The 27,279-nt window shown below is 44.3% G+C and overlaps 1 protein-coding gene across 1 annotated transcript in view; it reads left to right on the top strand.

Moving 5' to 3' along the window:
- cntnap5a (contactin associated protein family member 5a) overlaps window positions 1–26,670 on the top strand; it is a 143,186-nt gene extending 116,516 nt beyond the window's left edge. Inside the window, exons 18-24 of the mRNA XM_080903767.1 lie at window positions 3,438–3,677; window positions 9,395–9,616; window positions 16,200–16,333; window positions 20,164–20,251; window positions 20,338–20,532; window positions 21,663–21,737; window positions 23,895–26,670. Coding sequence (XP_080759893.1) covers window positions 3,438–3,677; window positions 9,395–9,616; window positions 16,200–16,333; window positions 20,164–20,251; window positions 20,338–20,532; window positions 21,663–21,737; window positions 23,895–24,091 — 1,151 coding nt within the window. The 3' untranslated portion in view covers window positions 24,092–26,670. The remainder of the gene's footprint in view (window positions 1–3,437; window positions 3,678–9,394; window positions 9,617–16,199; window positions 16,334–20,163; window positions 20,252–20,337; window positions 20,533–21,662; window positions 21,738–23,894) is intronic.
- The last annotated feature ends 609 nt before the right edge of the window (window positions 26,671–27,279 follow it).

The following is a 27,279-nucleotide window of genomic DNA, read 5'->3' as shown; positions in this document are numbered from 1 at the left end:
AAGTGTGCATATCAGTGCTTCACTGTGTGAGGGGATTAGGACAGAGAGGGCGGAGCTGCCTCTGATGCCCACAGTAAACGCTGCATTCATCCTGTTAGTTTGATCTTTTACTTTGACCCGACTGGGCTGAGTGTTGGTGACACTGGTAGTCTTCACCCCGTCTCCAGGGCTGCAGCCTGGCAGCACGGTGGTGTGATGGTGATGTTCTCTTTGATGCTTGTGTGCTGTTGCTGATACTGAGCACTGAGCGTGTGCAAGCACAGCTAGTAGCTGCTGAGCTTTTTTGAATATTACAAATATATTTGTAATTAAACAGACTTTTGGATAAATGTGTTTTATATCTGCTCATTTATTTATTTCTCTAAAACTGTTGCTAGACTTGCTCTTGTGTCGTTATCGTCCATGTTGCTTGTTATCATCATGGTTTGGGGTTTCTGTTAACTTCCTGTTTTATTGTGTACATACTCTGCCTCCACCTTCGCTCCCAGTGCATCTTGCTCTGCTTGAAGTGTCGTTCTAGCCGTTTCCTTGCCAGTTCGTTCAGTTCACAGAGTTTTTCCAAGTCGCTCCTTGTTGTCACAGCTCAGGTGCTCAGCCTTTCCGCTACCTGGAAATCCATCTTTGTCACTCTCGAGTGGTCACCTACAGGCTCTGCTGCTCACAGCTGCAGACATGGCCCTCCACCATTTTTGATGGATGTCTGGACTCTAGTCTGACTGTGCAATGACACAATCTTATCTTTAACTTCTTTTTGCATTATTGTGAAAATGATCCACTTGCTGTCACTTGTTTTTGCTTTTCTGTAAATTCTTTGATTTTTTGCCCCCTGCTGCCATCAACGAATCATTGTTGCCCCAGCAGATGCTCCCTCAGTTCCCTTTGTCACGTTCCACTTTCTCTTAGCAGTGCCTGGCATTGAGCTTTCCTTGTGTTTCCTTGTGAAATCTTTGCAAAAAGGATTTCATCCTTGCAAATCAGCTCCTTGCCATTTTTCTCCCCTGAGTCAGACAGATGTGTTTGCATTTCGCTCTGTGTCTCGTGTCCTGTACTTGGGCCTGCATCCTGTGGATCGTTACAGCTTTAGGCCCAAACTTCATGAAGCTGAATTGAGCTGAAGTGAACATGAAGCTCGGCGGGGGGGGGGGGGGGGGGGGGGGGGGGGGGGGTCGTCTGACAGCAGCGTCGCTGTTTCCTCTCGATGTCCACTCTGACAGTCACAGGAAGGATTTATCTGCTCACAGCCAGGATGGAGAGGAAATGTAATTACAGCAACAAAAGCTCTTTAAATACACATACATCATCGGAGTGTTATATTAAGATCTGCATTGCTCTGCTGTTAAGCCAATTTCAAATGTATTTTATTGTTTTTTCATGATTGGTCTTGGTCAGCGAGCGTGTCTGCTCTCTTCCGCTCATATTTCTGCAGCAGCCGTTCACACGCTGACATTTTAATCTCTCTGCTTAATAATAAAGAGAGATCCCATTAAATTCTGTTTTTTCCTCACCTAATGGATCGTTCACCTTCTGAAATCATTTGTTAGTGAGAGGACAATCGATCTTCGGTGGATCTCACAAGAAAAACATTATCTTTTGAAGATTTAATTTTCATAAAGCGCAGAAGTGATGTTGAGTTTGGTCTCATGCTAACATGTGACTGTGTCTGAAATGTCGTTTCCTGCTCTTGTGGGAGGCGATAACAGCACTTCACAGAGACAATATTAGAATGAATATTAAAAACAGCAGCTTTGATGTTTCCAGACAAAAATAACAGCCTTGATTAGAAGCTTTGTAAATATAAAGACAGTGTGTGTGTAATCATAAAGAAACAACGTGTGATTCTCTGTTTCACGGCCTCGCAGGAACATCTGTGAGCTTCCGCTGCACGTCGTGGAAAAGGACTGATGTGCAGACTTTGAGTTCATGGACCTTGCAAACTCCCCAAAGCTCGACTGGAAACACTTTCTAAAGTTTGGCCCAGAGTTGGCTCACAGCTCGCTCACAATGCAAAGACCTGAAGCTGGTGCTGTTTTGTCAGATGAAGCTGAGAATCACTCTTTAGTTGTTCCTGTAAAGTGTGGCTGTGGCTGTGCTCTGCATAAAACACGTGCGCCTAAGTTTCAGCTTCAAAGCTGAAAATCCAACTGTGGATATTTGGACTTTACATTTTGCCAGGATGGACGTTTTTAATCGCTGATACAAAGATGAGTTTATATCACACTGTCCATGCAATCGCTCTTTTCCATTATTTTATCCATTCAGCAGCTTTACAGGTAGATGTTTGCGCAGTGTTGCCTTCAAGGTTCAAACATGTCAAATTTATGTTCCCAATGAAAAGTTTCACACACAGATAGAAAAATGGAAAATGAAGGCTTAGAGGGAGGAGAGTATTTACATGAACCTGATACTCGACACGTGTTTGTTAAAGCACTGGGATCCATCGAGTCCATTCACTCAAATGTTGTTGCTCTGTTTTTCAGTCGTGTGCTAAACTCGCTGAACGTTTGTCCTCCACACAGGCTGTACTTTACATACTGGTTCTACTTTTATGTCATCATGTTCAGATTACACTTTTATTAAACTGAATGAAAACAAAATGCCTGTAAGAGACTTGGCAGCTTCTAAAATTGTGTTTATTTCAGATGCTGCTGCTCACTGCTGAGCTGGCACGTGTAACCAAGAAGCGTAACAGTTACACTGTTGCCAGTTTAAGGTTTGAATCCTCCGGTCAGCCCAGTGCCAAACACACAGAGCCCCACAATGTCAGCGTGTGCACAAAAGCTAACACAGCTCCCACCATCACAAACATGCCTTATTTCACCAGAGATTTCACCTGAGGCAGCTCATTACGAATGCCTGCTATATATATAAATATAGGCAGAGCCTCAGTCGATGTGGAACAATAAAGGATTTAACAAGTATCATCTGTCAGCCTCGGGGGATCATGAAAGGAGATTATATTCACACATTTGTATTTTTATTTCTCAGATAAATTATTTTCAATCTCAAGTCATCCGTCTTCCACCTTCAGAAAGGAGAAATTTGTCACGAGTCATATTTCTTCTGTCCTGTTTCGCCCACAACACCTCGTCTATCAAATTATACATTTATATATCAGTTTGGTGATGTTTCCTGAACGCGCACAGCACCTCTAAACATGCAACAGTGACCCCTTTAAGGTTTGCGTCCACCTCTGCGTGTAGCGACCTAGCATATCCACGTAGCTCAGGACAGCCGAGCTCTTTCAAAGGCCATTTTTTCTGCTTTCTGAAACTTCTTTAGCGTGTGGCTAAAACACAAGCTCATCTTGACTTCATCGCTGCGTAGCTCACTGGCGACTTCGTGGATTTAACATTCAGTTTTAAACGAACCCTGATTTTAAAGTTGCCGCAGGGCGTTATACCACCACATCACCTGTGCATCCTAAATGTGTGTCTCAGGAGGAACGGCGTCCCAGCAGAGAGGCTTCCTGGGCTGCATCAGGTCTCTGACCGTCAATGGTGTCAGCTTCGATCTGGAGGAGAGGGCCAAGATGACGCCGGGAGTGAGCGCCGGCTGTCCCGGCTACTGCACCGGATCCAGCAGCCTCTGCCACAACCGAGGGAGGTGCGTGGAGAAAAGCAACGGCTACATCTGTGACTGCTCACAGTCTGCCTACGGAGGAACCACCTGCAACCAAGGTGAGTCCTTGGAAACAACCGTGCAGGCTGCGTAATTCATTTAATTGAATGATGTTGATTCTAACAAACAGATGATCGATCACCGTCGAGGTTATTCCATTACAGGGAACCGATAGCAAATGCAAGTAATGCAGAAGGCAATTAATACCTGTCCTGACTCCAGCTCCAAGAACATTTCAAATGCATTAGAACAAATTATCTCATGCAGTCTGTGAGCAGAGAAGAGAGCAGACACAATCACAACAAAAACCCATCAACAGCCAGCACAAATAGCAGAGGAGCAGGCTGTGAAAACAAGCATATGGATGCAGTACAAAGAAACAAATTGAATATACATTCTGTGGGAACAGAGATGAAAAGCCTGGCTGCAAATATGCCTAATCACAGAGTACAATTTACGCTGCTCCGTCCTGTCTGGAATGTTAACCTGTTCGCTTCAAAGATGCTGCTGGTTTCTTACAGCGAGCCGTGGTTTGGCTGTTTCTGCAGGCGTGGTTTCAGCTTCATCTCGCTCTGCGTGGGAGTGCGAGCTTTTTGAAGCAGATTTTCAAGCACTGCATATTCAAAGTTTTGTCATGTGGAAACAGTTTAAATGCAGTGCTGTTGCATCTGACAGGATCATTCCCGATTATTTAATGTTGCCGCGCTTCCATTGTGTCTCTATTGCTGTATAAGTCACACTAACGTGTGCTGCAGACGTTCAGGGAAACAAAGTCACACTAACAGTTTGTCACTGAAAGCTTTTTCCTCTCTGCAGTGTGAGTGAAAGCAAACAAAGAGCAGACATTTAGCTGCATCCCCATGTGCTCGCCAGCTGACTGACATATTCATCTGCACATGCTCGTCTGTTCTCAGTGATAGTGATACTTTGAGTGCATGCTGGAGCTCTAACTAGGGTTGCCAACTCCCTGAAAAATAAATAAGGGACACCTCGTGGCCAGGGCCGGGCGACCCAGTTGTCTTCACCCTTCCCAGTGTGGTAGCTCTTTTTTTTGTGTGTGAAATTATTTTTTAACCATTTGACTTGAATTTGATTTAAGCAGATGCATATTCTTTGTGATATGACCATATGGGAAACAAATGATCATTTAGCCATTTATTTTTAGCTCACAATGACAACATTAACACAGTAAAACAGGTCTCTTTCTTAAACAGAAGCCTGTCATGCTTAACTTTTGAGAATATAAGTAAATCTTTCTTTAAAAGAACTCTGTCCTGCTTAACTTAAACTTATATAAATTAATAGAAAACAATAGAACAAAATCATTCTTGTAACAGTGCACATATAGTGCATTTAGTACAATTGGCTTCAGCTGAGGTATTATTTCAGCTTTTCTAATCAGCTGCTCCTGTTTGTAAACCCGCTTGTTCCCATGATTACGCATCATAACTCATCATCATTATTCATCTATGTATTACTTTTATGTATTAGTCATCTATTTGTTGTAATCATCTATCCTTGCAGTTGTTTATTACACAAAATAAGTTATATTATTACACTTCTGGCCACATAGAGCTGATATTCACTGCACATGCCCATATTAACCTTAACCAGAGGGTTTAAAAAAACAAACCAGTGTTTACATACCATATCTGCTTCTGCCGTGGCCTGGTGGACAAATTGGTTAAGGGTTCCCCGAGCTTTCACGCCCCTCATGTTCTTCATGTGCTCACCATTAGAAGCATGCCTATGGAAAAAGTGCGCCAGCACACAGTGCAGTGCGCTTTATAGGTGTTATGGTGTATTTTCCCAGCCAGGTGTTTTCCTTTTCCCATTCCTCCCTGTACTTTTGCAGCCTTTTTTTTCTTTCTCTGAGGGGAACAAACATTGCTGCTCTAATGCTGGGCTCACACTGTGCGATTTTTGGCCCATTTTGAGCCGATTTTTGAGTCGTGCGACCGATTTGGTGATCGGCCCGATTTTGGCCTTCATCGTGCGTCGTGTAGTATACGTGGGGTAACGAGAAGCGATTAACACCTCGAGCAGCTCCCGATCATCAATCGCTCGTGAGGGTGTCACCACAGCCGCTCACACTGCTCACGCGCAAACACGTAAACGTTGGTGAAAAAGACGGCGCAGCATGGCTGTGCAGCGTGTGATCTGGACACAAGCGATGGAGGCACAACTTGTAGAACTTTGGAAAGCTCATCCGAGCCTTTTCGATGTGGCATCACAAAATTATCACGACCACAACAACCGTGAAAATAGTTGGATTTACATGCTGCTCAATCACAGCTGCCTGATCATGTTTTTCATTAGCAATTTAGCAAAGTTGATGGTGGTGGTGTGTCTGTGTGAGTGAAAGACAGAGAGAGCGAGCGACAGATTTTCTGTTATAACCTTCATGTTATGGACGCACAGTGTGAGCACTCAGGTCGCATCAGAGCATCGGGCCGTATAGTGTGAGACCTGCATCGTGACCTACCAACTTCTAACCCCTGCGAGTCAATCGTGCAGTTTGAGCAGGAGCTGAATAACGTGACTGAAAAAATCGCACAGTGTCTGCCCAGCTTTAGGTGTACTGTCGTCCGAGACTTGCACCGCAGTGTCGGCGTTTGTTTCCCTGTTGGCCATGCTTCTTGTTGTGGTCATCTGTTGTCTTCCGGTATTTTCTCCGTAAGCGACCTTTCCTCGACCAATGAGATGAGCGGTAATCTGAATTGTCATACTCGAATTGTCATAAGTGTGCTGTCAGCTCATTGGTCACAAAGCAGGAGAGGGGCTGGGAATTATGTTTTCAAACAAAGCGTTAATTCCATTAAAGGTTATAGACTACTTTTGATTCTCACTGTATTACGGGACAAAGTGCGTCCCTTATTAGCTCAATACGGGACGTGTACTTTTGTTTCTAAATACGGGACGATTCCGTATTTTAAGGGACGGTTGGCAACCCTAGCTCTAACCAATGAGCTTCTTCTCCTTGCTGTAACAGCTTTACCGATCACATGGAAATCTTTGTTTTGAGTAGTGACTGCAGCAGCTTGAGTTTCGCGCTCTCTCAGGATGTCCTGTTGTCTCTCTCCCACTACATTTAGCGCCTTCTCTGTCCTGGTAATGGCCCACTGTGTAACCCCACAGGTAGATGTGGTGCCAGTGACCCATCGCTTAGTAAAGTTCTGTCTTCAAGCCTCAAGCAGATCCTTTTGGTGTGTTAAAACAGGAAGTGACACAGAGCAGATCTGACCGTGAAGCAAAGTGACGCTGGCCCCTCCTCACAGCTCGTCACTTACATGGTCAAAGGCGCACGCTGACTCCAGGGTCCATCAGTTACAAAGTGACATTCGTGTTGTATCAAGTAAGACTTCAAACCAGAAGCTGAGAATATTTTCATGTATAAATCAGGTTTTTGGAGAACTGTTCATTTCCCTGAGCCTCCACAACACGTGGTCCCTACAGATACGACCCTGTGAATCAAAACTAAACTGCAAAATCACCTCAGTTACATAAATCAGAACTAGCCCTAAAGCACAAAGACTGAAGGAATACAAAGTAGCAGTATTGATTCATTTTATCCATGTATATCCTGTCTACCATAGAGTGCATGTTGCGTTCGTGTTCAGGAGTTGCAGAGATTTAAATGAAAGTGTGTTTGCTTCATGACAGAACGGAGCCAGTTTCATCTTCTGTTCTTTACTTAGTGTAAACGCTTTTGTTGAAAGCCGGGCACCCAGCAATGACATGCAGCTGAGCTGCCGCTGACTACAGATTATCTGCTTCAGTGGTGTGTGCTAGCAGCAGAGACTGTAGCACTGCTGACACACTCACTGCTAACGCGTCGCTGCAGCAGCACACTGAGATGGTGGGTAGACGCAACGTGGATCTCATCCCACCCACTCTCCAACACGTTCTGCATTTCATTTGAGCGTTAAGTTATGGTTTGCTTTTTAACCCAGACAGTAAACAAGCTAGCAGCGCAGCCTCAGCACCAGGTGCTGCAGTCAGGTCCTCTCAGGCTCCTGCAGACGAACCTGGTTCCAGCTTGTTACTCGTCTTTTCTCGAATGAGTGAAAGAATCAGCTGAACGCACACTGATTGAAATGCATTCAAATATGGATTTTAAAGCCAATATCACTATGTGATTGGATTATTAGTTAAGTGTACATAACAATTAATGGAAGCTTAATTAAGCTTAATTTGATTAATAGTTAAAAACAACTCTGGTGTTCAGTTCATCCAGGCTTTTGCTGCAGCGTATCAAACAAACACAGTCATGAATAGAAAGGTTTAAAAGGAAACTTGGACACATATATATATTTATATGTGTGTGTATACATATATCTACTGAAACGTAGGCAGTTTTCATTAAGCATGAAGGTATTTGGGAAACTGTAAAACTGCAAATGTGATCGTCTTCTTTTTGGAACCTGCTCAAATTCCAGATTTCCTGCAACAATAAAAGTTCAGTGAAGCTTTGATGAAGTTAATGCAAACAGTTCCTGCAGGTAATGAGCCGCACACTGGTGCAGGGGAACCAGACGGTTCTTCCGGTGATGGAAGACAAACATAGTGTGAGGAGTCAAACCACTTGCAGCTGGTCTGAGGTGAACGGGGCAGACGAGTGTAGGTGTAACACAGATATGAGCTGTTGCCCAGTGACCACACTGTGACCACTCTGTGACCACACTGTGACCACACTGTGACCACTCTGTGACCACACTGTGACCACTCTGACCACACTGTGACCACACTGTGACCACTCTGTGACCACACTGTGACCACACTGTGACCACTCTGTGACCACTCTGTGACCACACTGTGACCACACTGTGACCACTCTGTGACCACTCTGTGACCACACTGTGACCACACTGTGACCACTCTGTGACCACTCTGTGACCACTCTGTGACCACACTGTGACCACACTGTGACCACACTGTGACCACTCTGTGACCACACTGTGACCACACTGTGACCACTCTGTGACCACTCTGTGACCACACTGTGACCACACTGTGACCACTCTGTGACCACTCTGTGACCACACTGTGACCACACTGTGACCACACTGTGACCACTCTGTGACCACTCTGTGACCACACTGTGACCACTCTGTGACCACACTGTGACCACTCTGAATATACCGAATGAAAATCAAATAATACTGTCAGTGAACCTTCAGTATTAATAATGCAAATGCAGTTACACTGCAGTGGAAATTCATATAAATGAAAATGTGATAATATTGTAAACGTACCTATTAGCTACCTGCTAGCACTGAGTGAGCAGCCTTTATACATTATTGTATGTCTGCACCTCGTAGCTTTAATAAAGTGAGCACGGGGAAGGACGCTGTCGACCCTCCTCACTGTGCTTCGCAGGCTTGTTTTACGGTTGTATGGTCGAGTGTGAGAACTGCAACAGTTTTACACATCAAAGTTGTTTATAGGTCTCTGGGAGTGAGGCTGCATTTGTGGGAGAGAAAAATATTTGTGGGCACAGAGGGAGCCGTGTGAAGTCTGATAAATTGCCCCGAGTGGTGAAAACAGCACGAATATCATGAAATACTAGAATGAGTTTTGCTGCAGCCTTGCTGTGCTGGATGGACACTGAAGCTGGGCTATTTTTAGGTAAGCAACGAAATCCAGTTGATACTGAATAAACCACATCTGAAGGAGCTCGCTGATTTTGTCTCGCTGATTATTTATTGAGTTATTTTTCTTTAAAGGCTGAATCAGCACCTGAACGCGTCTCTTCTGTTTCCCCGTGTCTGCACAGAGGTGTCTGTGTCCTTCGACAGAGAGTCCTCCGTCACCTACACCTTCCAGGAGCCCTTCTCAGTGATGCAGAACAGAAGCTCTCAGGCCTCCACCTCCTCCACGGACAGCAGAGCCAGAGAGGACGTGGCCTTGAGCTTCGTCACCTCCCAGAGACCAGCCATGCTGCTCACTGTCAGCACCTTCAGCCAGCAGTACATCGCTGTCATCCTGGCCACAAATGGTACGTACAGGAATCACACGTGGAAATGTTGTAGTTGTGCAACCGTGTTCTTTGTGAATGCAAACTTTAAAAACATGAACATGCTTCTCGTAGGCAAAGAAGCCGCGCTGAATAACATCCTGGTATCTGAAGAACTACAGCAGGTCTTTCACAGTATGGGAGGAAATATTTGTTTTGACTCTGTTTTTATGAATCAAGGTTCACTTTGGCCCCGTAGCCCTCTGACTTGGATTCCTGTGTAGTTATTTTGAGTATGTGTTGACCACAGAGCAATCTGGGCTTTGTTCTTAAGAGCATCAAGAGACAAATGTTTGTTTTACAGTCCAGGTGGGGAATTTTGACACGTGAACAAAGGGTGAGTTCAGCGTTCGGGTGGATTTCTCTGGATTTCACCGTATAACTGTAAATGTGGTGTCAACACTTCCACTGTCACATGGTTCATGTCTTGATTTCAGACAACAGCTGGTTTGCCAGAGTTAACGAGTTGATTAGTGTAGTAACGGAGAGAGGAGAAAACAACCTAAGTGCAGCCTCTTCTGTCTCGTGCCTCCCAGAGAAGCATCGCACTCTGAATAGAGTCTGGGTTATGTAGTGGCACTAATGGGAGTGAGAAGAAAACCATGGTGCCATGCTGGGGCAGGCGTTTTGGGCCTTTTATTGATGAAACCAGCTGTGAATTGAGCGCTGCCACCAGGTCACTGTGTGGGAAACAGGGAGGACAGTAAAGCACAGCTTGAGGCAGGAAAATGGTGGTGGAGTTGTTGGAGTGGAAGGCTTGTACACTTTCTTTTAGAAATGTGTGCAAACACGGCACCAGTGTGCTCGGCAGCGAGGCTTTCTCCTCCTTTATTTCCTCCGGAGCTGTTAAATAGGAGGAGGAGGTGATCAGCTGTGGGGCCCCTAACGGGAGAACTCGAAGGAAGAAGAAGAAATAATGCTGAATAGAAAACGACGGTTCTCATACTGTACATGTATCTGTGTGCTGTAGTAGTGAGTGTTAGTGGAGCCTAGCAGTACAAACCTGTTGGTGCTCAGCAGCATGAACAACAATCACTGTGCTAACAAAACTACATTCATTTACTTATTTGGTGCATTTTAGCTGCATTTGTCAAAGAGCACTCACTTTCTCGTGTCCACTTGGCCACAGATGCATCCACCACACTGCTGTAGGACTGAACCTATATGAATGGCAGCTGCTAAGTAATCAGCTTGTATATATGGGCAGAATATTCCTCGGGGGCTGGAACAGACCCACAGACCACCTCAGTGTGGGGTCCACCTGAAAGGAAAACTCAACAGCTGCCACCAAAGAGCTTTGGTTAGAAAACTGAATCCATAAACTGCACGGGCACAACACACACACAACTGCTAATTAGTGGTACGTAGCACAGTAATCAGATTACAGCTGGAATATCATAAAAACTGCATCTTATTGGATGGCCTGTAGTTCATAGCAGGCCGTATTATATGTCAGATAATTCCATTAAAATGCTCCAAAAGGCATAAACACAGTGGTGAGGCCAGCGAGGCCTAGCAGACAGCTAGCAGCTACAGCTGTCAGTCAAAGCAAGCACCAGCTAACTTTAAACACTGTCAGTATCCAAATGGAGCTATGAGAAAGTAATCAGCCTTACATGAAGGGGAGAAGTGTTCATAGAGGCCAAAGCAGCTTTGTTTTTGTTAAAGGTTTAAGTGTCATCACCGATGAGAAAGGAGGGAAAAGGTCCGACACAGAGTTCAGATACTGGAAAGTCTGGATTTTGTTTCCGGGCTTTGAAAAATGAGTCGCTATCATCAGATAGCACCATCAGATTTATGAAACGTGTGTAACCATCTTTAACCAGCCTGCACCAATATGCTGGTGAATCTGAATTATTCAGCAGCCTTTTAGACTCAGTTTGCATACTATGTGCATACTGCCCTGATGTTGTGAGAGAGAAATCTGCACCATCCAGGCAAAAATAAGGAGGAAGTCTGGCTACAGAAAATTAAATGATAGCGTCTGACGTCCAAGGAAGAAGTCAGAACAAGTGCATTGTTGCAGTATAAATAGGACAAAAATGATTGTTAGTAGTGGGAGTAAGTCTCTAAAGTCTACGGCAGCCAGGCTGTCAGTTGTATCCATGGTCAGAGGGACGTCTGCATTTAGTACACTGTTAGTACACGAGGCCCGTTCTTACAGTACTTATGCATCCACATGGCTTTGATTTCCTGTTCCACGCTGCATTGTTATGTTCTCCATTTGTGTTTGTTTCATGCGTCGCGTTCACACGTAACCGAAACCTGTATCTGCTGTGAAACTGAATTTGAGTCAGTCAGGAGTCTGAAGGACGGCCGCGTGGGGAGGATGGGTGTTCGCTGGTAACAGTGAAGGAGGCGGTGTCAACCACAGCGGTAGACATGATAGCAGGGTGTCATAGATTTGAAGGTGGATGGGTAGAAAAGGAATCTGGAGATGGATTTATGGAGCAGGACATCAGCTCCCCACACCTGTGTTCAAACACGAGCACGCAAAAGACAAAAGGTAGGAAGACAAAGGGTTTATCCCACAGATGGAAACGATGGTCTCTGCTCTCTGCAGCTCAGTTACTGCGACGTCTTGTTGGGGTTAAGCACGCCCACCTGCAGCATTGGAGGGTGTTAGTTACACAACACCTGTTTTCCTTTCTTTTAACCCCTTTCTGGTATCAGGGAGAACGCCTACATCCCTGTTACCATGGTTACCAAATGATATAATGCATAATTACACAGCAGATTGCTCCCTTGACGGTGAACTGGTTCCAAGTTCACTCGGAGGCTGAGAGCGATTGTGTAAAAAATAGAATCTGCCTAAAGTAGAAGGATTTAGTCATATTTGCAGGGCTCTTCAGTTTAATGCACAGCAACAGCTCACTGCATGTGTGAAGGTCTGTTTGTTGAATGTTGTGTAGATTGTGCCGTTGACACTTGGTGCTTTTGATGGAAGATCAGAGCGTGAGAAAGTCAAGCACATAATTACTTTATGCGGGTCACAAAGTCAAACGCAGTCGTGGCAGCTCAGCAGGTGTCAGCGCCGGCCAACCAGCTGATGGATCGCCCGATGCAGAGCCGGTCACATACAGCATGCACACGAGGGGTGGGCAATATACGCAAAATATGCAGTAAAAATATCTGTGAAGACAGAAAAAGCCTCTGTGTGCCTGCAGCTTGTGGCCGCAGCATTAAGTAAATGCAGAAACCAGATTTCCCAGTTAGCTGCTGTCACTGGTCAGACACTCCCTGCCTGTGTGCAGCAGCAGTATAGTTTAACAGTGGCGCCACAGCGGTGACTGCTGAACACTTTAGTTTAACAATAACTGAAGTCACTCAGCCCTGGAGTTCGTGTCACATTGTAAAGCTCATGTGGGAAGTTGTGTCTTTGTTAAATCTCAGGTCCAACTTTTGAAGCAGCTGTTTAAAGAACTGCTTTTCCATTACATGTAACTGCACCATTAATTCCCATCCCTCGTTTCACTTCCTGTCATATGGAGTGCAGCTAGCTAGCGAGTGCAGCTAGCTAGCGAGGCGCTCTAGTGACACTGAGGAGTCACTTGTTTGTGCGGCACATCAGCAGCTGCTGGGATCTCCTCCCGGTGAGTCTGCTTCTGCTCAGCTTCTTTCCACCTTCAGTACGAACAATATTTTGCAAATGAGGTTGTTGGAATGATTATCGGAGGCTGCGTGCAGCTCTGTCTTGCATTGGGGAATGTAAACACATGTAAACACATGTAAACACATGCGGTGACAGCTCTATGTGACATTTTCACATGTTCAAATGTATTCTCGTCATATTCCTCACAATATGATATAATGTTATATGATGGTCTGTCTCTACTTTCTGCAGTACAGTCCTGTTCAGCTGATGCTGACGAGGGTACCACAGTGTGTCCAGCACTGCTTTAATGCAGACAGAGGGGTCTGTACCTGTAGCAGCAGCTTCCCAGGCCTGATCGGCCTCCATTACTGCAGAACAGCTTACCTTACCTTTGTGAACTTCTGCCACTAACCTTTGTACCATTTCAAGCTGTTCATTGGACTTGCACAACTTGACTTGAAATAAATAACTGGGAGAATCGGGGTGTTATAACAGCAGTAGTGTTTATGGCAGGGCTGGTAGGTCCATAGTCTTTCTGTATCTGTTTCCTTAATAAGTTTAATTTGAAATGTTTCTCCTCACATACAACGTCTTGAATAATCAGCCCATCATAACTTACAAACCTCACAGTACCACATAAACCCAGCAGAGCACCTAACTCTCCGACTGGTTCCTGGGATATCTAAAAGTAGAAGGGAGGCCGAGTCTCCAGCTTTCAGGCCGCTCTTCTGTGAAATCCCAGCTTGGAGTCAGGAAACAGACAGCCTCTCTACTTTTAAGATTAAGCCTAAAACTTTCAGTGTAGATAAAACTTATAGTGTGGGATAGGGCTGGGCGATATATCAAAAATTTATCGTTACCGAAATTTATGACTCTCATCGACGTCATTTTGCCCATGTCGGTAAATTCGGTATTTAAAAAAAGAAAAGAAAAGGCATGTGCAGGTTGGCGATGTTCATGTCCCTTTAAGACGCTGTGCTACGTTACAGACTTGACGGGGTGGAGTCACATGACTCTACTACCTGAAACAAGACGAGACACGGGTGAACAAATGGAGGACGATTTAAATGTTGAAGCAGCAGCGACGGAGGTAGAGCTGGTGGAGGAGGAAGAGGAGACGCTTGTTAACAAAAAAAATGCATCATCAATCGTTTGGCAACATTTTGGATTCAACAAGGATGATATTGATCAAAAAATTGTTAAATGTAAACTCTGCAAAAAGACTGTTACGTCAAGTCAAGGTAACACAACCAACCTCTTCCACCACCTGCAGCACAACCATGTGATTCAATTCGAAGACATAAAAAAAGCTCAAAGTGAGAAGAGAGTAGGAGGACCAGCAAAACGTCTTCCTCCACCAGACATTATTTGTTTACAAGTTATACAAGTTATAGTACCTCAAGGCCTTAGCAGAGATAGGCCTTTGTCCATGATGGCATTACATTTGCACAATCATTGTTTACTTTGTGAATAGCCAATGTGAAACATTTATTATTAAACTATTTTGTTTACATTTTTTAGAGAGCATGGTTACATATTGTATCCTACACTTTTTATTTTGTTCAGTTAATAAATCTTAACCACTAAAAGTGCTTACTACTATTGTCTTCATTTATTTTCAGTGACATTTTACAGCCCTTTAAAGTGGTAATAATATAATTGCAATGAATAGGTCTAGGGGGAATAATATTATCAAAATAACTGGAGGAACTATGCTGCTTGCCACAGCCCCATCAAATGAAGAAAAAAAACCGTTTGTTTTTTTGGCACTTGGGGTGGTTATCGTCCATTTATCGTTATCGAGGTTAACTGCTCAATTTATCGTGATATTGATTTTAGGCCATTTCGCCCAGCCCTAGTGTGGGTTGCATTAGGGTACCCTGCAATAGGCCTGCAGGCTGCTGGGGGCTTCCCATGTCACCAGTTTGCCCATCTGTATCTGGAAGTCCCGAAGGATCTCCCAACATCTAACCTGCAGTCCACTGACATCTCCTGTAGCGGTGCTATTTATCACGTACGACTTCACTTTAAATAAATTGTGGGACTGAAATAAACACTGTTTGGACACAGACTGAAATTTAGGATGGTTACTGTTAACCTACTAACGTTACTATGAGGTATAACATGATGTTAGCTTAAGCATGAGAAAATATCAGGCTCATATTTTAGCCTGAGCTCCACTGCTTGACTTGGACCCTGGAGGAAAAGGTCCCTGCATATGTTACAGCTTATCACCTCAGAGTCTCCATTTTTCAGATTGAGACACAACAAAGACCTCAGAGCTTTAAGCGAACAGCCACGCTACATCCAAACCTGCGAGTGCCACATTGAGTGACACCTCTGTGCAGTTTTTAGCCAGAGCCCTAATCCGCTCGTGTGTGTTAAACCTGAGCAGCCAAATTGCATGGGTCTCTGTAAACAGTGAAGGGCAGGGGAGACACTTTATCCACAGTGACCTTGCTCTGTTGGAGCACTCTCAGGATCTGAAATGAATCACAACACAAAGCCCTTCACTTACACACTGGGAATTGTAATATTGACCTAGCTCCACTTGACAATGCATAGCTTTCTGACTCTTTGATCTGGCAGCGAGTGTGTGTGTGTGTGTGTGTGTGTGTGTGTGTGTGTGTGTGTGTGTGTGGGGGCGGGGAGGGGGGGGCTGAGCACATATTGACTCGCTCAGTTTTCAGAGCAAAGAGCTATGAGATAAATATTTGCAGACTCTCGAGAGTAACTGAAGAAGCTTGGATGTAGTGGTGTATTTATAAATAGGCAGTCCCCTTCTTGCAGCAGACAGGTGTATTCTCTTATCTTATCACCCATTAGAATGCAGGGTACACATATTTGAATCCTGGTAATGTTATATGTACAAGATTGGATTTAGACCTGTAGATTCCACGTTTTCATCGAACACTGAGCATAAGATGAAGCGTCGCGTTGCTCTGTAACAGTTTATGCTTTGTTTTTCAGGGAGTGTGCAGATCTGGTATCACCTGCAGACAGGCAAGAAACCGGACGTCTTCACTCCCACCCCGAGTAATCTGGCAGACGGACGTCTTCATCGAATCAGAATCCACCGAGTCGGCAAAAACCTCTATGTACAGGTCAGTAACACCGGTACAGGAAGTCCTGCATAAGGACGTGCTGTCTCACAGAGATAGTTCCTGCTTCTGAAGCTTGGTGTGGAGTTTGGATGTGTGCAGGCTCCCTGTGCAGGCTCCCTGTGGCCACTCCAAAGACACGCATGTTGGATCAAGAGCTTAGACAGTGGCTGTGATGTATAAAGTGCTTGCAGTGTGTAAGCATGATGTGAGTATAGGGCTAAGTGTGATTCGTCTTAGGTGCGTTTGTAATCATTTCCTGTTCAGTCACATATCACAGTCTGTCTGCTAGGTAAAGGTAGAATGACTCATCATCCGAATCTGTTGTAGATTATCTGGGTTTTGTATATATTCTGACCTGTTTTCTACAATAAATTACTACATTTTGTGTTATTCAGAGTTAATGTAAGAATAAGATGCACAGCTGTATCCATGCTAGCTGCTCTGTTACATCAAGAGTAGCATCATCAAACAGCATTTAAGCTGCTGATGCTCTTCAGTATCACTTACCAAATTCAGCGTATCCTGACTTGGCTAAATGCACAGAGGGCAGGAAACCTGAGGCCTGCAGCAGGTTAGCTGATCACAGCTCCAGAAAGAAAACTAACATACTGGACCCACATAACTCTGTAATTCCCCCACTGCACTCAATCTTCTCCCAGTTTGACTCCTACGTGTGAGGAATGAGATACAATATTCTGTGGAAGAGTTTTTTGATAACACACATTAAATTTACCCGGGGAGGCCTTAAACCAGAGCAGGTGACCTGCCACCCATCAAATACGACATGGCCCAAAAATGAAAGAGACTAAACCTAACTGACTTCAAAGAGCAGCAACATCCACCATACACCATCTTTATGTGAACTCAACACTGTTTGTTTGCATCCAGCGGCAATTTATTTATACAGCACATTTCATTATGCAGTGTTGAAGATAACATAGAAGAAAAACACATGTAGTTTTGTCTTAAGGGGATTTAAAGACGTTAAAGACGTGCATGCGCACACATCCAGAGTTACTGAGTGTAGACCTGTGAGGACAGAAAGGGTTGAGGATGTTTTTGAATATATGTGATTTACAGGTCAGCAGGCAGCTGGTCCAGGAACAGGCCCTCAGCACACTTAGATCTACTGGGAACAGCTGATGACCTGAGAGTCTGACAACGATATATATCAGATGACGATATAAAAACATTGTTTCATTTTACGCTATCGTTTGTTTCGTGGTGTCGCAAAATAAACTGTTTACAGCAATATTTTTCATGTTCTGATGTCACTGTAGTTATTATTAATTTCTTAAAGTTCTCTCTTTCTCTTATATTTAATATCACCACACTACGGACGGACAAGCGCATGTTTTTATGCGTTGTCGTTAGCAACAACTACGGTAACACCACGGCGTGTCCGCTTGTTTATGTTCCACATAAACCTTTCACAATAAAGCTCAAGATCCTGTTGAGACTTTTCAAAATAAACTGAATCACGTGAAAGATGCAGATTATTTACGGATGAGAAGCAAAAAAGAGCCGCCAGGTGCTAAAAAATAAACCTTAGACTAAAACGTTAGAACAGGCTTCTCCCCGCAGCACGCCGCGTAAGAAATACTCACAAAGGAAACGGCGCCGTTACAACTTCTGTCTAAAAATGTATCGTTTCATGCATCGTTAAAACACTCGACTCACCTACACGACGCCCAGCAGGAAACACTTCACCTGCCCGAGATTCACAGACTTTACAGAAAATGTTACATTTGTGTGATTTATATCGTTATCGGACGATAGATGTCTTATATCGGGAGATGAGATTCTGGTCATATCGCACAGCCCTGGGTCTGACTGCAGGTCCATAATGTGCTGAGGGGCCACATGGATTTTAAAGTTAACTCTCTGACTTCAGTATCTGGGTGATATGGTCGGGTTTCCTTGTATGAGCAAGAAAAGTTGTCTTCGTTGAGTAGAGTAACCTGCTTGGCATGAACACATTTCTAGGTCAGTTTGAAATTACATTTTCTAACTTTTGATATATTTGTATCGATTCCTGTGTTTAAGAGACAGGGACGGTAAATATGTGATCAACTATAATATCTAAAAGGTTTCTGGACCTCCAACAGTTAATGTTATTAATACAACTGATGAGTCTTTGAACAGAGGTTAGATTACCAGAGGAATATGATGTGTTTATTAACTGCCCAAGGATATAATATATCATTTGAGTTCTGTATGATAGTGCTGTACCAAGCAGACACATAAAGTCATGGACCAGGACTGACTGACTGACTGAGGAGCCCTGATTGAATTTTTGTTTGTGCAAATCTAAAACTAATAATTGAAATATAAAAACTTCAGCTGTGAAGAGGACCAATCAATAACCAGACCTAATAAAACAATTGAACCATCAGGTCATCTTAGTGCATGCTCACTCATCCAGGTGAGGAACTCCTAAAAGGCTGATTCTGTTCATGAGGACGTGGCGTCTTCCTCCAGTCTCAGCTGACTGCAGCTTTCCAACCTTAGAAACAGGACATTTGTACAGTGACTGAAACCAGCAGCGCTGAGGGAACCATGGGCTGTGTCATTAATATGTACTGATCAAAGCCCAATCATCATTGATCAGTGGCCACGTTTAGACCGTACACAAGACGTTGCGTATCTGCTGTTACAATCAACCTGCTCAGTGGAACAGTTCTGCAGGGCGGCGGTGCCCTTTTGCACTACAGACCGGTTTATGTCCAGCAATATTTTTATGGTGTCGCGGATGAATACAACAAAATAAAACCAGTACCAAAAAAGAGGAAGATTTATTCATAACACACGAGAAAAGACCCAGGGAAACCGAGTTAGCGATAAAAACGATTAAAAAAACAAAACGATACAAACCCTGAAAACCATCATTTCTCACCTGAGCCTGAAGCCTCACGGCCCGGTACCAAACGACTGGTTTGGTTTCCTCTCAGTACGCCTTTCTGGTAATTCTAAATTGGTAATTGATGTGAGGTAGATAAAGTGTTGTGCGTATGTTGCAGGTATTTCCCTTCTTTGTTGCGTTGGCAGTTTTCACTTTACCATTGCACTCGTTCTTTTCTGCAATAAAAAGTCCACGCTGCAGGCTGCGCCACTGCTTCCCTGCTTGATTGGAGCTCAAGTGCAAGCAGTGAGATGGCGTGACAGGCAACCAGACGGACAGTCCCGAGGATTCGAACTAATGTTGCGTGGAACATTCCCATCCCAATTATCCTGCAGGATTTTCTGGTAGAGAGCAGAATCCATAGGTTGCGTGATGGTGCTGGTCCTGGCTGGGACCTCAGGTTGAGTCTTAGTCAGGTTTTAAATAACGTTTTCACAGAGGACCAGGTAGGTGTGGATTTGAATGAAATCATCATTTAACTTGTGTATTTACTCAGATGATCAAAGTTACTTGATGATCAGGAACATGTAAGTGTGACAAACATGCAAAAGAAAATTAAGAAATGAGGAAGTGTGCAACGACGTTTTTACAGCACTGTAGCTATTTGAGTGAAACAATGTGACTAACATGACGAGACAGCAGGATTCATCTAAAGAGGAAAGGTGTGCACATCGTGTGCATCTTTTCATGCAATAGGAAACTGAAACCCTTCACTTTTATTGCACTTCACCGTGTTAAGCGATTATTCCGAGTCAGCATGACGGCACAGAGGTACAAGGTCAAACTCACTTCAGAGCTACCTGTAGCTGCTTTCAGGTGAGGCTGCAGTGAACACACAGCTCGCTCTTACGCTGAGCTGCAGCTGCTGTTACCTTGCTTTGAATTTCGTGTAATCACCTTGTTATCTGATTTCTTTCTATCCAACCAGATCAACCAGGACATCCACAGAAAGTACACACTGTCATCTGACGCGGAGCTGATCCTCATACGATCGCTGACGTTAGGCAAAGTCACCAGTAAGTCTCTGCAATCAGTCCTTCTCATTCAGCTTTGACCGAACGAAGCCAGAAGCATTTCTCACTCCTCGGCTGTGTCTTTGTAGGAATGGAGAATTTTGATGAGGAAGTGATACAAGGAGCTTCTAAAGGTTTCATTGGCTGCCTCTCCTCAGTCCAGTTTAATCATGTCGCACCACTGAAGGTAGCGCTGACCAATCGCGGGAGCTCATTGGTCACCGTCCGTGGCCCGCTGGTCCAATCAAATTGTGGCGCGCTAGCCGAGTCACATACTCTGCAAGGTAAAACATCCACATCCATGACACTGATGATCTGTTTACTTAGACTCACAAACACACGAGCTGATTGTTTCTGTCTGTTAATCTGAGTCTTTGAAGCACTTTGAGGAACTCGTTGCTGTGATTTGTTTCTACATAAATAAAACTGAACTAAAGTCATCTGAGAAATTTGGATAGAATGAAACCATCAGCTGTGCAATTCTTCATAAATGGAATAAAAGTAAAAGGACCATCTATTGTCCTCGGTCTGGAGCTCAGAATCAAAATCTGAGACGTGAATCGTAGTGGATCAGCCCAAAATCACACAGCAGTAATGACCTAAAGCACGCCGGGACGCAGTCGCCACCGTTGGCAACACGACGGCGTCATGGATGGAAATCTTGCAGCCCCCACACAGTCCCCTTGCTCAAGAAGCCACAGCGTGAGTTTGCCATCGAACATCTAGATGGTTCAGAGAAGGCTTGGATAAAAGTGTCGTGGTCACATGAAACCAAAGCTGAGCTACTGAAGAGTTTCTGTTTCAGTTTGTGATGGTTAGGATCATATTTCCATGACAGTGTGGTTAGCATTAGCATTGGATCTTATGTACACAGGCCAGAGCTCTCTGTAGGGTTTGTTATCTTAAGACCAGTATAGCAGCACTGGTTTCCATATTTGCTTTTTCCTGTTGTATCGACACCGAGCTGGCTTTTTGCTGGCATTGCTCTGTGCGTCTTTCACAGCGATCAGTTTTAAAGAAGATGACCCCGACCCGCATGTGAAATAGTTTCTCGTTTGCCTGAAGTCCAGACACAAAGACAGCTGTTCTCACTGGACTGGATGTGTTACAGAAACGTTGGCTGACGTCACAGCGGTGCAACAAGCCAAAGAGCTACAAACCAAACAGAACATGATCACAGTAAAACTGGATTGTGTAAATCAGGACTTCCAGGGTTGTACTGCTGTTTAAAATCGTTTTCAGAAGCAGAGACATTTAAATAGACTGTTTGTCTTTGCCTCTCATGAACCAAATGTAATCATCATGTCATGCACTGTACTGCAGCACGCCTCGTTGTACAGGAGGAGGAGCCAGTCAGTAAAGAGAAGTTGACATGGTATGTATGAAAATGATGATGTTTCTCTTTGCTCTGCAGATCAGGCTGTAAATGCAAATAAAGACAAAGAGCAGCGTGCCGGCAGCACCCAGAAGGATTTGGCTGTAATAGCAGGTCTGTGCTGTGCTCCTGTTTTTCCTTTGCTTAATTGAAAATGAGTCCCAGCTGTTTGTCATTTGTCATTCTCTCCATTTGGCTCCGTCTTAATGCTTTTTCCTTATCTCTCGATAACTCGGCCCAGCTCGAGCTTATTGCCACGATCGTGTCTTAAACCTTCTTTTTATTTGAAATGAAACTTGATGCTGTGATGTGTGTTTTCTGAACAAGCAAGCATTTAATTTTATAGCTACATGTCCCCAGATATTACTTATAAAGCCTATCAGAGGCCCTCTAACTGTGATCATCTTTAGTGTTCATTCTCTGAGGCGCTGTGCCTGTTTCCGGTAACAGCTCTGTCATTTGCTTGTTTGCTTCATATGCATCTGTTCTGCTGTCTGTAAGGTAAATATGAAGACACAACACCGTCGAGCTCAACATAAAGGCTGGAATAAGGACAATTTCATTTAAATGTTGTTAATTAACCTGTTTTGTGAAATCACAACCATCAAAGAGTGAAGGAAGCTGTCTCCCGCGGTGACCGTGAGACAGCTTCTTGGCTCAGACCAGTTTCCAGGCAACCATCAGGGACTCGGAGGTGTTACTGATCCCTCAGCTTCACCACAGACAGCTGACAGGGTTGCAGTCTTTTCATCAGCCTCTTGACAAGAAGACAAATCAGTACATTTCTCAATAAAAGTCACATTATTCAATCACAGTCGGAGGATTAGTCAGCTCCAATCAATAAATGATACGATAGCTTTGATTGTTACAAACATTTATTTCATTCAACTTGTTTATTTCAGTTTAGCTCTTCGGAAATTTGACATCATCTCTTTGTTGTGGCTGCAGATTAAATTGTGATGCATCCTGTTTTCTTTAATTATCTTTGTAAATCATGTCTAATCAATGATGTTTGTCACAGGAGGACGGCAGTCTCGTTTGATTCTCCTTTCAAAGGCACAAAGGGGATGCTAATACTGAAGGCTACTTACTTTGAGTTAAAATCCACCCATTTAAAATTTCCCTCACACGATGTGTGCAGGAGTGTTCAAATCTCTTCATGACAAACTCATTGTCAGACCAGGTGGACTCAGTTTCAGGGAAAGTAGATTAGATTAGCTTCTTCATCGTCGTTTGTAAAATTTGTCTGGATCATTTTTACCAAACTTGCTGAGAAATAAAGAGATAATTGCTTTGGTCAGAAGTCTCCGTCCACTCATCCGGGGGATGAATGTCGTGGTAATTTGACCCTTTATTTTCTCCATAGGTGACATGATTAAATAGGTTTGGCTGTTTTTTTTGGGGGGGGGGGCTCTTATCCACACAGTCTGTATATGCAGACTACACATACAGGCTCAAATATGTACATATATGCGTTCGCAAGGTAGCGTTAGCTTAGGTTAACCATGCATCAGCATCACGCTGACAGTTGGTACAGTGCCATTATGTATGAAAATGATCATCTTCATCGTGTTTGACTCCAGAAGGCTTGACTGGTCCGTGTGGGCAGCTGTAAATCCCAGTCAGATTCAGAGTTGTTGGTGTTGGAGCTTCTCTCTCTGTCAGCCCCCTCTTGGTCCGTCGCAGTGTAAAACCCCACTGTGGACAGGATGCTGTTCCAGCAGTCCTCGGTTGTCCTTGAATATTCTAACCAGCGTGTCTCCTCCCAGACCCGTGGGGACGCATCCAAATAAGTTGTACTAGTGTGAAGTCGTTTTAACTAATGATGCTGGAAGTCCTGAAGAAACAGCCTTTGTCCTGATGTATTCACTCAGTTACCTTTGGGATCAATCCAAAGTCAAACTAGTCCTTTTTATGCTGCCATGATGAACAGATAAACTACCAGCTGTACGATAGTCGGTCGAGATCACTAACGAGTCGTTAGCCTTCACACACTGGAAGCTTCACTTATTCACATATTAGAGTGTACGCAGACTCCTGTGTAGTAACATCTTGTGCTCTCATTAAACGTTGATGCTGTTCAGGTATCCTTGAGAGGAACTGTTCAAAGAAATCATTCGATCAGAGACCAAGCGTGCAGTAATCCCAGCTTTAAGGTCCTGTGTCCACATGTGTGCAGGGCTAAACGTACTGCTAACACTCCTACACTACTTAAACCTGAGGCCACCAACACCGCCATCATCTAACCTGCCTTCCCTGCGTCGTTTCCAGGTGTGGTCACTGCAGTGGTCTTCATAACCGTGTGCGCACTGGCTGTGGTGATCCGCCTGGTGTACCAGCAGCGGCGGGCCCAGAGGAGCAGCGGCAGCATCAAAGAGGAGCACAGACACAGCATGTACACAGACTACAGGACTGAGCTGCACCTCCACAACCCAGTCAGAGACAGCGTGAAGGAATACTACATCTGACTGCAGCGTGCAGCCGATGTCACAAACTTGCCTCTTTCTTCTAAAGGACTCACAGGTGGACGTGCTGCCGCAGGATTTCTTACAACACTGCATATCTCCGCCCTGGAAGTTCCCCAGGGACTCTGCAAAAGTCAGCAGACTCCACTCTCAATGCTCCTGTAAAAGCAGGCGGCTGAATCTTTGCAGCTCGTAGTGTATTTGATGTTGGTGAAATTGTCAGAATCAAGCTGCCGTGGTTTCCGTCATTGCGAAATGTGTAAAGCAAAAGTCGATCGTTCCCAGGGGTGAACGCGGGGGCGTGGACGAGCGCGGCGAGCGCAGAAGCCGCCGACCGTCCTGAATGTGCACAACAATATTTCCACATTTCTGTGGGACTCACTAAATTGTATTTGTTAGTCAGGAAATGTAGGCAAGGCCTGTAAGATATGCATCCATCCGCTGCTCTCTGTTTGTGTTTCCACTGGGGGTGAATGTCGCAGCAAAGGGACAACACTGCCGACACTGTGTGAGTGCCTGATTTGCATATCTGTTTGGATTTGAGTTCTTGCTGTGACCCTCACAGACGCAGGCACATGTCCCCACAAAAGAGCTTATTGTCATTCGCTGAAGAAAATGGGAATTTCATAGAATTTCATCGTCTCTAGAGCGCAGCTGTTGGCGAGGGGTGACCATCGCTAACATTTCTTTCAACAGGCTGTTTACCACGGCGCGGTTGATAGCAGCGTGCAAACTGACAGATGGAACAGGCCCATAGATTCTTTGTTGATGTGCAGCGAGGGCCTCATTTATCAACGTCTGCAGGAAGAAAATAATAATAATGACGACCATGATAATAAAAACTGATCGCGTGCCCACAGCACAGTGTTCAGCACATCATGAAGTTACCCTCAGCACATAGACGGGGGTCCACACACCCACATATTTGAGGTTTCTGGGTGGGAGAAGTGACCACAATAACCCCTGTTTGTGTTGTCGTCATTCCCAGATTCATGTCACAAAGGTGTGACCAGCGTGTGAGGCTGCCGTGCTCACAGACGACCTCACACAGACGTGCCACATATGTAAGGGATGGATGTAGCCGCCATGGCATCCTTTAGAGTAGCCTCGTGCTGAGCACTGATAGCCCAGCAATCAGTCACACTGTAAAGCCCTGTTTTATTCTCTGTTTGACTCAACGAGGACCAGCCCCTGCTGGCCAACGGGACCAGTGAACATCTCGTCACAGTCTTTTCTATAAACCTGGCCACAGCATGGCCACACCAAGTGTTACGTGGATAAATGAACATCGGTGGAATTTGAATCTGACGTCGCTACTTTCATGTGACAACAACAAAACGTACAAACTTGATATTAACGAGGAGAAAAATGATAAATGAGGCCCTGACTCAGTGTCAACAGCGAGTGTTGCAGCTGTTTCTGTTCATAATGAAGGAGATGCAATGTGTAAAAAAGGTGTGAATTGTGTCATAAAGTAGCAGAAATAAGAAAATAACTGAGAGAAATGTATTATTTATAGCAGTTATTTATGCCAAGACTAAAGGGTGTAATCATCAAGCAGAGGGTCCACGTGAAACACCACAGGCAGCCAGTAGCAGCAGTTACAGCCTCCAACCCTGCAGCTTGTGTTCAGTAACATACAGACAGCAGTTTGCTTCATACGACAGGTTTTGGGTTCACAGAAGTCACAGTAACGAGGTTAGAATCACAGCAGCACGTTTGCGAGGTTTCGTGGAGGAGAACGTCCGAACTTTGCTGGCAAATGTCTGGGAGTTGTTTCATAGAGCATTCACTTGTGGAGCACCAAAGCCGTAGAGCAGAAGTTTAATCTTTGCATAAAAGAAGACGGCCAATATCATACCGGATGGAATGAATTTATTTTCAGATTTACTGGGAGTGCAGTGGTTTCTGTCTCAAATGGACGTGACGAAGGCAAATTAAAGGACGGATGGAAATGGAGACTACTTTGCTTTTTTAGATCCTTGCTTCTAGTGGGCACGAAGGTGATGCCAGAGAAAACAAATCACGTTGTCTAAATTTCAAAAGCAGCCTTTTGAGCCCAGTTCTGCATTATCATACTGATCTCATTATCCTGGGCTCAGCTGCTCTCTGGCTGCATTCCTGTCTTTGTCACCATCAGTTATGCTTTGAACTTAACGGGCTAAATGTAAAGGTTAAGTCCAAAGAAAAGCTGACAGAAACACGGCCATTTATTTAGCATCTTGTCATGAACTCAAGTGTTCATTCTCCTGGGATCTGAATGTCAGAATAAAATGTTTAAAAAACAAAGCAGTGAGATTTCCCTCACGTAGAAATGTTTGGACCGGTGCACTGATGCGTACAAAGACTGGAGCTCCAGCTGAGGAAGGACAGCGGTGTGGCTGAGCCCGTGTACCCTCTCTGTGCATGTCCTCCAAATACGCCTGAAGATGATCCCCATATTTGTGAATGAATGCATACCTCTGAGAGTTTCAGTTACACTGCAATGGGTAATATCATGTGCTCACTTCTTAATGATTTGTATAGCTGCGGTTTTATTAAGAATCTATTGTATAGATGTATAATTTAATAATAAAAGTCGATATATTGCTACTTTTTGTTGTAAAATGGCTTCACTTCAATACAAATACAGACCATTTACTTCTGAACCTTAAAGGTGCATCTGCATTACGCTGATCTCCCCAGAGGATCAAACAGCACTAACACTGTGCAGTCAGTCTGCTACAGACTCACTCACGAAGTGGCCTGGATAAATGCCTGTTAAGTGGGTGAAGCACACATCTGGACATCTGAAGTGTTTCAGTGACAGAAGCCAACGTTAACGTGCGGTTACACTGTAACCTTGGTTCTCTGAGTGAGAGTCTCGATGTGATGGAGAACAGGCTTTTTGTTTGATTATTGAGTACTGTATCTGTACCTTTGACCTGTCTTTTTTCCTAACAAGGACAAAGTTCAGTCACAGTTTTCGTATTGATCAAGATGAGCGACGGATTACAGGCAGGATGTCCAGCATCAATCTCTGTCTGTGCCCGACCACGCGGGGTTGATTCATCTCTCAGTGTGAAGAAAGATCAGGTCTGAACAGAGGAACAGAAAAACTCTCCGATCAAAGCTGAGTCGTCACTGTAGTGTTTGTTTGTTTTATGGAAATGTCTAATGACAGTTATTGATTGTTACAGCTGGAAGAACGT

The sequence above is a fragment of the Rhamphochromis sp. 'chilingali' genome (genome assembly GCF_963969265.1).
Source record: "Rhamphochromis sp. 'chilingali' genome assembly, chromosome: 14".
NCBI classification, from domain to species: Eukaryota; Metazoa; Chordata; class Actinopteri; order Cichliformes; family Cichlidae; genus Rhamphochromis; species Rhamphochromis sp. 'chilingali'.
Note: the sequence above shows the minus strand (reverse complement) of the source record. Positions and strands in the feature narration are given on the sequence as shown.